The following is a 12745-nucleotide window of genomic DNA, read 5'->3' on the forward strand; positions in this document are numbered from 1 at the left end:
GGGGCAGCTTTTTTCAAACATTCCTAATTAGAAAATGCTGCCGTAAAAGTAGAAAACTTAAGTAATCAGTAAATCTTGCCCTAACAGCTACCAGTTTACTCAGGTTACTGATAAAGAACCCCTTAGCAGTTTACTTCTGCAACTGCAGAATGCCATGAGGTCTCCCAGTTTCAGTTGTGGATGTCTAATTAAGGAAGTATGGTTCTCTGTAAGGGAATCACACCCCACTATTGCCTGCAATATTTCCATATAGACAGTAATGGGACCCCCACTAAAGGTGTGGATACATGCTCTTCAAGGAACTGGTGATAAAGTTGGGTGGACCCACTAGTTCATTTTATGCATGTTAATAGTAAAAAAGCTTGGGTTTTTACAAGTATCTAATTGTTAGATGCCTTGCTTTTTCCATTTTTTTTAAATAAAGGGCTGTTGTTTTTCTGAAACAACACTTCAGTTTTATTACAATAAGTGGCTAATTTAGATATAAACAGAGCTCGACGTAGGTTTTTAAAATGTATCTATGATTGAAATGTAAAATCATATATTTTTCAAATTTCAATTATTATACTCCTATTAATCTGAACAATCTTAAACTTACTTAGTCTGTGACACCTATTTGGTATGCTATGTAAATAGGCACTGCTGTGTCACACATTTCACAGAGCCTGCTTCTGACCTAGAGAGGTGCCGAGAGGAGGAGTTTGAGGGGATGGGGTCAATGCAGGAATCACAAGGCACCATGAGATATTTTGTCCTTAAAGCGTTTATTACCCTTGGATCCTGTTCCCTTAAAGCATGTGCCTGGGCTTTGCAATTTGGCCCCCTGTATTACCTAAAATACCTGGCTGATCCTGCCTGGTTCTGCCCTCACCCCTGTAAACTGACCACGGTTTATCATGGATGCTGAGCCCCTGACACCATGGTCAGCTTATGTGACTCCATCATCTGCAGCTCTCCTCTGTCTTCCTCTCTCCTCCTGCCTGTCAGCTCATGGCAGTGCCAGTCACTCCCCTCCTACTGCAATAATAACTATGTGTCCCAGTGTCTGTGCTATACAAAAACAATTCTGATTTCTAGCTTATGTCAGAGCATCTCCCGGTACTCATGTGACTGCTCGCCTCTCTTTTCCTCTCCTCCCTTCCCCTCCTCCCAACTGACATCAGCGGGAGTTCTCTGCCCCTCATGAAGAGTCACGTGAGTGCTGGGGGACACTCTGATATAAGGTAGAAAGCTGCATTTTTTTTATATAGCACAGACATTGGGATACATATCTTTATTTAAAGGGGTTGTAAAGTTATTTATTTTTTTCTTTTAAATAACAAACATGTTATACTTACCTCCACTGTGCAGCTTGCTTTGCACAGAGTGGCCCCTGACCTGGTCTTCTGGGGTCCCTCGGAGGCTGTCCCAGCTTCCTCCCACAAGTATTTCTCACGTTCATGCACGCTCCCTAGCATGGTGAGAAGCACTTGTGGGCGCGCTCCCGTGATACAGCCGGCGGCTATAGCTGCTCGCTGTATCACTCGGCCCCGCCCCTGATGCGCCGCATCATTGGATGTGATTGACAGCAGCGCGAGCCAATGGCTGCGCTGCTTTCAATCTATCCACTCCAGCCAATCAGCGGCCAGGCTGAGCGGCGAAGAGGACGTTGGGGGCAAGCACGGGACTTTTGAGGGGTCAGGTAAGTAAAACGGGAGGGCTGGGGGGCAACCGGCACTGTCAGATGTTTTTTGACCTTAATACATATAATGCATTAAGGTGAAAAAATATTTACCTTTACAACCCCTTTAACAGAGGGGATGGCATGAATATACTATAGTGGCTTAAAGTGATTGTGAAGTTTCGTTTTTTTCCTATGAAAATAACAATCAGGTCATACTTACCTGTCATACTTCCCTGCTCTGTTGCAGTGCACAGAGCAGCCTGAATCCTCCTCTTTTCGGGTCCCTCTTCTGTGATCCTGGCTCCTCCCTCCTGTTAAGTGCCCCCTGCAGCAAGAAGCTAGCAATAGAAGCACCCGAGCCAAGCCACAGCTCCCTGTCCATTCAGACACTGAGCCCTGCCCTGACCCCGCCTCCTCTCTCTCCTGAATGCCTAGCTGACTTTGAGAGCAGTGGCAGCTAATGGCACCACTGCTTTGTCTTGGCCAATCAGGAGGGAGAATTCCAGATGGCTGAGACACCCGTGGACATCACTGGACAGAGAGGGACCTCAGGTAAGTCTTAGGGGGTGCTGGGGGGGGGGGGCTACTGCACACATAAGGTTTTTTATCTTAATGCATAGAATGTAAGAATGTAAGTAAGCTTATATTGAATTTTCAAAAATAACGATTGTTTGCATTGTTATTACAATGCTGATGTTATAAAATGAAACTGTATGCTGTGTGAGCATAGAACTCCTTTAAATGACTGATAAAGCTAGCTGTCAATGCTGCCACACCTGTGGTTAGATCAGCTATTTGCCAACATGCTTCTAATAAAGAATGTTGTAGCCTGGATACATTTCGTTTGATGAGCCACATAAACATATGTTAAGGTTGTAGTTCAAGCACGCCATACCCATGATGTCATCTCAATGGCTGTTGCAGATTGTACTTTAACAGCTTGGCATTTTTAAACAGCGCCGTACTTTGCACTAAATAATAAAGGTTACAAAATGTTTTGCTCTGAAAAAATAATAGCAGAAAAGAAATAAAAATCTGTTTGATATTGCCAAATTATTATTTCCTGGATATCACAGAAAATTAGAAGGGGAGCAAAACGTTAAATGTTTTTATAGCTGGATTATGGAATAATCAGTGAGGTACAATAAAGCTCAGAACACATATGCAATAGAAGCTCACATTGTAACTCTGTCATTGCAGCCCAGAAAATGGAAACCATGACAGTGTTTATGTTACAGACAATAATGCAGTGTGTGTTAACCTTGGCAGCCTTCTCTAGCCAGGTTGAAGTCAGCAGCGAGAGCGCCCAAAGAATTGACGGGATTTTCCTGTGCTGCTTATGTGCACGTTACTATTGAAAAAAAAAAAAAACCCACCTGACTATTTAAGGTTTGGTTTTTTTTATGGCTGTGAAATACCACAGACTAGACTTATGAGCCAGTTTCTCGACTCCAGACAAAGGCTGATTCAAAATCATCTCTGGAAAGCGCTAGACGCTGTCTTATTAGCCTATTCTTCAAAAGTCTGTCAAACCTTAAGCTTTTGGCATTACATTTTACTTTCATCTTACCTTATTAATTCTGCCCCACCTGTTTAGGTTGCCTCTTTATTTATTCCAAAGCATATATACAGGAATTTTATGGTGCCAGGAGAATATTACCTAGACAGTTCCCAAACTGAAGGCACTTTACATGCCCTGCAGGTTTATAGATTCATACTTGTTTCCAGGCAATGTTAATTTTCTGTTACTGAAACTTCTAGGCAAAGAGCTTCATAGGCAGTGGCAGACTTAATGCCATAGAAGCCCATGCAGCTGTCCTTGTCAGAGGTGTCAGGAAGAAAACTGTAGGCGCTTCTAAGTGCTAAATTCCATAAATTTATTAAGAGCAATGGTTAACAGTTACAAGATCTGTGATAAAAATTAGCATGTCGACATAGTGTTTTCCTTGCATGGTGCTGCACCTCTAGGGGGAGAAAATCCAGCCAGCAGCTGTGTTCACGGATGGGAAAATGAGAAGGCAAGATGGCCACCAGGTCTGGCAAAGGAGCGTTTCATGCATGCTCCGAAACACGCTATCACTCCTGCCTGACGTCACTTCCGGTGTGGTTTTGGAATCCAGACGGCCATCTTTCCTCCTCGCTTCCCCTCTGTGGATACAGCTGCTGGCCGGCTTTTCTACCCCTAGAGGCACAGAACCATGCAAAGAAAATACTATGCTGACATGCTCGTTTTTATCATGGATCTTGTAAGTGTTTTTAACCATTGCTCTTAATAAATTTGTGAAATGCTGCACTTAGAAACGCCTACAGTTTTCTTCCTGATTTTCTTTAGAGTCGCTTCTCCTCTCCAAAGTGCTGCTGCAAGTGACATTTCCATTACCAATTGTTGCTACTTATATCAATTAGAAATCTGCTGTTGCTACTGGAGGAATAATTATTTTAGAGGCGTCCTCATTACTTTCCATCTCAGAGGTGTAAGACACTGGCAGTGAAGGGGTTAACCAGGAGGTGGCAGTGTAGGGGTTAAGTGTGTCCTAGGGGCATGTTACTAACTGTGAGGGGCTGGGTTGTGTGTTAGGGAACACTGATTTCTGCTCCAATCAGTGTCACTTGTTGCTAGGCAGAATGGGGAGATGCTGTTTACATCGGCATCTCACCATTCAGCTCCCTGTGAGACGATCGCAGGTATTGCCGCGGCGATCGAGTCTGCGGCACCCGGGACCGGACTCACGGGGGTCCCGACCAGCACGCGCGATCCGCCGGCAGCTTGCACGCGATGGCAGGGCGGCATTTTCAAATGGACGTACCTGTACGGCAGTTTGCCTGCCCGTGCAATTCTGCCGATGTACTTCGCCGTGCGCCGGTCGGCAAGTGGTACAACTGTATCTAAAACAGTGGTTGTCAACTTATGAGCTAAAAACGGTCAAAAATGCACCCCCTGACATCACCAATGGGCCAAACATAATGTTCAATATATGTAATATGTGAGAGAATTGTCAGAAGTTGTAGACCTATTAGAGGAATTAAGGGTCAAAGAGAGTGGACATGCTATGTTTTTGGCTGGGGATATGCCACAGAATACAATACAAAACTGGGAACATATTACATGAGGCTAGTAGAGATCAATACTTTTACATTAACCAATGTCCCCATTACAGACTGCTGAAGTCTGAGGGCCACACATCATATACCAAAGGGCCACATTCTGCCCTCAGGCTACATGTTGGGAACCAGGGATCTAAAATATCACATTGTGTGAAAAAATCTGTATATGTGTCCACATATGCTTAGAAATGAAAATGTTTTACAATTTTGTAGTGCGCTGTGTAGCATCTGCTTTTAGTTTGCTACTAAGCTACAAAAAGAAAGTTGGTTGTGTTTTTTCTGTTAAAAGTTTATTGTAATTGCAAATTACATGTTGTATTACTATACCCTCCTATAAAATATATTCTGAAAATGTCCTGAAACTATGCCATATTCATTGATATTGGATTAAAAAGCCTCCTTTAAGCACCATATCGTATGAAGTTTGATAAGACCAAAGCTGCATTCACACTTGAGCTGAGAATTTTTGGTTGCAAATTTTTTTTATATTTTTAGCCAATGAAATACTAGTTACCTGGGGGATGTGTGATATCCACATTTGTGCTCAGTTTTCATGCGTTTTGAAGTCTACTAGGGCCAAAAATGCTTGAACCTCAAAAAAAGCTTATGTAGTTTTTTGATTTTAAGAGTTTCAAGCTTCACTACTGTATGCTCAGGTGTGAACAGTCAGAATCGAAAACCATAGGATTTTGGACGTTGAGCATTTTAGAGCTTCAAGCTACAAAACACTCAAGTGTGAATAGGGCCTAAGAGGGATATCCACCCAGCTATATATGTTTTGCTTTCCTTTGGCTTAAAAGATGAATGCAATAATACTTCAAAACCAAATTTGTTAACAACAATGCTTCCTTTTATAAGTCCATGACACACTAGCAATCTGCTAAGATCTAACAGTTTCAAAAGAGAGTAGTCATCTGCTTCTATGCCATTACTTCCAGATGGCTAATACACCACAGGATCTCGCCTGCCAGCAAGAGAGCAACAACGGAATGACACCTTTCTGGTTTGGCCTTCAAGAGAGCAACACTGTAGGTGCAGGTGAGTGTTCTCTATTTCTGCAGCACTCTTGTGCCTCAAGAGTTGCCCCCAGGGAAGAGATCATCAGTGTAACATGGCCCTGAATATGTTGTGATAGTCTATCATGGTGACACATTTTTGATCCAAATGTTTAGTTGTGGAAAGCTGTAGATAAATATGAAGACCTGGGGCAGCAGTTTTTTTCACAAGCAGAGCCATGTAAATAATCGTGCTGATAAGTAAGTGCCACAAGGGTTGATTTACAAATAGAATAGATGCTATTTACTTTGTAAAATGAATGATCACTCAGCTTTGCAAAAAAGATGACGCTGCATTTACTTTAAAGGGTTAGTTTACCTTTTCAGAAAAAAAGGGGAGGTGAACTAACACCCTACACCAGGGGTAGGCAACCTCAGCACTCCAGCTGTGGTGAAACTAAAAATCCCATCATGCCTCTGCCTCTATGCCCTTGTACACACGGTCGTACATTCCGACAACAAAATCCGTCGGACAAAATCCGATGGATTTTGTTGTCGGTTTTGTCCGAAACTTGTGTTGCATACACACTCGGACAAAGTTGTCGGAAAATCCGATTGTACGTAACGTGATGACGTTATTTTATTACAACGGGACTACGTTCAGGCTAGTAGCCAATAGCTTTGGTCTAGGAATTTGATCTGAGCATGCGTGGCACTTTGTCTTATCGGAATTCTCTACACACAATCGGACAAAGCCCGATCGGATCATTTTGTTGGAAAGTTTTATAGCCCAGCTCTAAAACTTTGTCCGTCGGATATTCTGACGGAAACAGTCCGATGGAGCCCACACACTGTCAGATTATCCGACAACACGATCCGATCGGACATTTTCCATCGGAATGTCCGACCATGTGTACAAGGGCTTAGAGTCATGCCTGTGATTTTCAGGGTCTTGCAATGTCTCATGGGACTTGTAATTTCAAAACAGCTGGAGGGCCGAGGTTAACTACCCCTGCACTAAACCCATCCCCAGTCATCGCCCCCCAAGCCCCCCCCCTCCAGACCACTGTTCCCCTCTGTACTTACCTCTATAGATGATGAGCTTTTGGTGCCTATGCAGCCAGTGTAGCGGTCTGGGGATTTAAAATCCCTGCTTTTCTTTTTTTCTGCAGGGCTTTCAGGACTGATCAGAGCAATTCTTCAGCACTGGCACCTGACCACCTTGAACAATCTAAATCTCTCTGATCAATCCCAGAAGAAATAAATGGAAGAAAAGCTATACTGACTGTGTGGTCACTGGTAGCTTATCACCCATGGAGGTAAGTGCAGGGGAATGTACTGAGGATCTAGGGTGTAAGTTCCACTTTTCATTTTTCATGAAAAGGTAAGCTTCCGCTTTAATCAACGAATCAAGTCCTGTTTTTTATTTCCCTCATACATAAGTTGGTAATTAAATTGAATGCAGGATCATCCTAATTACCACTATTACCTTTGTAAATTGAAAATTCACTCTCTATTCTAATTAGCAGATCAACGTTATTGTATCTGACTAGCAGATTTTAATGATTTATCTATAAATGGTGTTAAAGGCCTACTCAATGAGTTCTTATAGCTGACTTAAGCTGGCCATACATGGATTGAAATTCGGCCAGTTCAGCAGGAACCAAACAAAATTCAATTCAATGTATGTCTGTTCCTATACATGACAAGTCGATTTGTTGATCAACTTCTCATGAACAGGCTGGTTGGAAAAAAATGTATGCAGTGTATTCTAACAGCAGGGGAGTCCCTCTGTCAGAGTACAATGACATAGCGGGAAGGATTCCCACATCCAAAAATGTGTGGATGGGAAAATCAGTTCAGTTTTTATTTTTTTATTTTTTTAGCTGTGTGGCTAAATGTAAAAGGTTGAACCTTTAATAGTGCCAATAGATGATATAGCTGGAAGTAGCCAATCTACATCTTTTTTAAATTGCTATGAAGCCAAATAACTATTTGTTACATATAAAAATCAGGTATTACCATGCATAAATGCATATTTAAAATTCATATACATAGAGATATTTAACACTGCAGTGAGATGTTTTATTGTGGCTAAATGCAAACTACTTCTTCATGTTTTCATCAATCTAAGAATTTAAAAAAAGATTTTTATCAACTGTTGTGCTTCAATTCAATTCTTGAACCAAAAAATCAGTTGTGTGTAGAAAAAAATGTCTACTCCACTTCTACTTTTCAAATATGCATCCTTTTAGATCCTTTTAATGAACTAACCTACTATGGTAACTGCTCCTTTAAGACCAACATTTACAAATTCTTTAGAGGCCCAGTGAGGAATCCGTAACATACTAGGCCACAGACAGTTGAAAACCACTATTTAGGTTTGCTACCTTATATAGCACAGGAGAAGGTTCTGCCTTACTCATTGCAAGTGTTCATTATTGTACCAAGGTCACACAGAGCCAACAGCAATTGAAATCTGGTAGCCAGCAAAAGAAACCATCAAAATATCCACCTGTGAAAAATACTTATAGTCTAACACAGCTTGCATGTGCCGATATTAGGTTGACAGTAGCCCCACATTGAGCGAATATCCTATATTAGGCAGCAAACCTGAATAGTCTTTTCTAACCCTCCTACCTCCACACAGCACTTTAATTGAAACCTCACTAACCACATAACTATAGGGTTGGGTCAGCTGTTGTTTTTTTGCTTAACATAAGTGAAATACACTAAAAGCAATACTTCCTGGCTTCCATATCACTTTGGTTTGGAAAATAAAGCACACAGTTTTAGAATCTCACCCTGAATTTCATCCACAAAACAGTATACATCATATTTTTCCTCTTCTGGACGTCTTCCGTATGTTCTTATTCCTTCTTTGCCCTTCTTGTCACCATAGCAGCCAGCTCTTGGGTTGCGGATTGGGTATCTTTAAAATAGACAAGCAGTAATTGATAACTTCTACCTTTTTTTTTAGCAGAGATCATAACTACATTCTTCTATTGAAAAACACACAACAACAAAAAAAATCAGTATTACAACAATATTGTTACAATTCACTTTATAAAGTATGTATAACCAAAACTTTTTTTTTCAGTTTTAAATCAAGTAGGGAACCCTATTGGTTATTTTTGTCTCTTTATGTACCATTTGTTACATTTTCCTTCACTTCTTATCCCAGAGATACGACAAGAATTTAGTGGAAATTGGGAATTCTCCTCTTACATAGTTGTATCCGGAGCAGATGGCTCTACTATTCTTAAAAAACTCTCACATTTAAAATTTTCCCTCAATATGAAAATAGTCACCAGCACAAATAGAGGGATACATTTCCCCAATGAAGACTAAGAGAGAAATATAAACTTGACAGGTGAAACCCTTACACCATCCAAAACAAAAAAGGATATTTTCCTAGAGTTACAATTTAAGATGTACACTATATTCCAAAAAGTTTTGGGACACCTGCCTTTACATGCACATGAGCGTTAATGGCATCCCAGTCTTAGTCCGTAGGGCTCAATATTGAGTTGGTCCACCCTTTGCAGCTTTAACAGCTTCAACTCTTCTGGGAAGGCTGTCCACAAGGTTTAGGAGTGTGTCTATGGGAATGTTTGACCATTATTCCAGAAGCGCATTTGTTGGGTCAGGCACTGATGTGGACAAGAAGGCTTGGCTTGCAGTCTCCGCTGTAATTCAACCCATAGGTTTTCTATCGTGTTGAGGTCAGGACTCTTTGAAGGCCAATCAAGTTCCTCCACCCCAAATTCGCTCATCCATCGCTGTCTCGGTCTTCATTGGGAAAATTAATCCCTCTGTTTGTACTGGTGACAATTTTCATTTTGAGGGAGAATTTCAAATGTCAACGTTTTTTTAAAGACTAGTAGAGCCACCCAATAATTTTGGTAATATAGCGTATGTAGGATTGATGTGAGATAGTATAATATTATTCAAGGTACATAGATTTTAACTAGCCATAAGTGGGCATATATGTTGCCAAGAATGATATCTGGCTATCCGCATAACTTACATAAGTGCCTGGATCCTCCACAACCCTCGCCTGATGCTGATAGAAAGGTGCACACAATATGTTTTATCCTTTACTTTTCTGTGTAGATCATACTGCATATATATATATATATATATATATATATATATATATATATATATATATATATATATATATATATACCGTATATACTCGAGTATAAGCCGAGATTTTCAGCCTCTTTTTTGAGGCTGAAAGTGCCCCCCTCGGCTTATACTCGAGTCATCGCTGTCTGCCCACTCGATCAGCGTGTCGAGCAGACAGACAGCGGCCATTCTATTCAAAAGCCGCGCCTCCGGCTCCGCCTTCGCCTGTGATAGGCGGAACACTGAATTTCCCAGCAGCCTGTGTTCCGCCTATCACGGACATCGTATCATCCTCGTACTACGGACGAGGATGATACGACGTCTGTGATAGGCGGAACACAGGCTGCTGGGAAATTCAGTGTTCCGCCTATCACAGGCGAAGGCGGCGGCGCAGCTTTTGAACTTTACAATGGCCGCCGACGAAGAGGGCACGGGACGGAGGCAAGGGAAGGCACGGCACGGGACGGGACGGGACGGCGGCGGCAAGGCACGGCACGGCACGACACGGGACGGATGCAAGGAGGCAAGTCACGGCACGGGACGGAGGCAAGGAGGCAAGGCACGGGACGGAGGCTCGGGACAAAGGTAGGCTGGACACACACACACACACACACACACACACACACACACACACACACACACGGATGGAGACACACACAGGGATGGATGGATGGATGGATGGAGACACACACACACACAGGGATGGATGGATGGATGGATGGAGACACACACACACACAGGGATGGATGGATGGATGGATGGAGACACACACACACAGGGATGGATGGATGGATGGACACACACACACACAGGGATGGATGGACGGACACACAGGGATGGATGGACACACAGGGATGGACGGACACACAGGGATGGACGGACACACAGGGATGGACGGACACACACACAGGGATGGACAGGCATGTCTCACCCTCGGCTTATACACGAGTCAATAAGTTTGCCAGTTTTTTTGGGGGTAAATTGGGGGCCTCGGCTTATATTCGGGTCGGCCTATACTCGAGTATATACGGTATATATATATATATATATATATATGTATATATATATATTCATATTAGGACCTACAGTACATGCATGAAGATTTCCTAGTCTTGTAATGATATGGAGTGCCTTTGATTGCCTGAAGCACTCATTATCATATTTAAAATCAGACTCAAAACGTTCTTTCATTAAGCCATTTATGATCAACCTACTGTAAGTGGACCTTATCTTAAGAAATAGTACATGCAGATGTACTATTTAGAAATGTTATTGGGCCTAAACAGCAAATTTTACTTGAATCCTTCCTAAAAAAAACAATGCACTCCCTGTGCTTTTAGCCTCACAGCTGTATGAGGCCTCATAGCTGTATATCTGCATATCTGCTGTATATCCACTCTTATGCCCTGTACACACGGTCGGACATTCCGACGGATTTTGGCCCAAACTTGTCTTGCATACACACACGGTCGCACAAAGTTGTAAGAAAATCAGATCATTCAGAATGAGGTAACATAAACCACGTACGACGGGACTATAAAGAGGGAAGTAGCCAATATCTTTCGTCTCGTAATTACTTCTGAGAATGCGTGGCACTTTGTCCGTCGGAATTGTCTACACACGATCGGAATTTAAACGATCTGATTTTGTTGTTGGAAAATTTTAGATCCAGCTCTCAAACCTTGTGTGTCGCAAATTCCGACCGAAAAAGTCTGATGGAGCTCACACAAGATCGGATGTTCTGACAACATGATCCGATCGCACATTTTCCATCGGAAAGTCCAACCGTGTGTACAGGGCATAAGAGGAAGCTGTACCAGAGGACTTGCAGTGCAAGGATTTCCCTGGTTCTGCTTTTTTCATTATGTGGTTCTTTGCTTGATCTGCCCCTCTTGCTGATGCTTGTTTTGGCCTCCACCACTCATCAGATTACCAGTCATAGGTGGGAGATGGTAACACTAACATGAGCAAGTAAATCCCTGCTTCTACCAAGATGGCCACCTCCATACATATATAAGCTTTCAGAAAAATGCAGCTTAAAAATGCTCTTTTTTAGCACTTAAAGTGGTTCTAAAGGCTCAAGGTTTTTTACCTTCATGCAGAAACTGATATCATTTGGCCAAGTCCTTTTGTGGAAAAAAAATGCTCATGAGTATAATATGATTCCTTATTTGAAACTGTAATTTCAAAAATAAAGTTTATAAGAATCCTTCGGATAACTTATATGTTTGGAGATGCAGTTTTCAAACAGCTGTGTTTTGGGGGGGGGGGGGGGGGGAGGAATGTACAAAGTGCAATATGGGTACTGCCCATGCTAATACAACAATAAAATAAAAATGTGTACGTGACTGTAAATTTCCCTTACAGAAAAAATGAAGCACAGCATGACAATAGCATAAAATAAAAGTGGGATTACTGTATTTATCGGCATATAACACGCACTTTTTTCCCCTTAAAATCAGGGGAAAATCGTGGGTGCGTGTTATACGACGATCCCTGCCGATCTCACGCTGATTCTCGCAGTCCCGCTCACCTCCACTGATTGCGAGAGGAGCGAGCGCCGTCAACGTACAGAAAGCCGAGTGTACTTCGGCTAGTCTCGGCTCCTCTCGCGGCCCCACCCACCTCCACTGAGTGCGAGAGGCCAAGACTAACCGAAGTACACTCGGCTTTCTGTATGTTGGCGGTGCTCTCTCCTCTCGCAATCAGTGGAGGTGAGCGGGACTGTGAGAGGAGCCGAAACTAGCCGAAGTACACTCGGCTTTCTGTACGTTGTCGGCACTCGCTCCTCTCGCAATCAGTGGAGGTGGACGGGACTGCGAGAGGAGCCGAGTAAAGCTGAAGTACA

The 12745-nt window shown here is 42.5% G+C and overlaps 1 protein-coding gene across 2 annotated transcripts in view; it reads right to left on the reverse strand.

Annotated features, from left to right (window-relative positions):
- Window positions 1-12745, reverse strand: part of VCAN (versican) — a 131248-nt gene that overhangs the window by 82604 nt on the left and 35899 nt on the right. For both annotated transcript variants that reach the window (XM_077462440.1, XM_077462442.1), the window contains exon 5: window positions 8568-8695. In XM_077462440.1, the coding sequence (XP_077318566.1) occupies window positions 8568-8695 (128 nt within the window). The remainder of the gene's footprint in view (window positions 1-8567; window positions 8696-12745) is intronic.

This window comes from Lithobates pipiens, unplaced genomic scaffold (assembly GCF_037356315.1).
Source record: "Lithobates pipiens isolate NorthernLeopardFrog02 unplaced genomic scaffold, aLitPip1_a1.2 Scaffold_3, whole genome shotgun sequence".
NCBI lineage: Eukaryota > Metazoa > Chordata > Amphibia > Anura > Ranidae > Lithobates > Lithobates pipiens.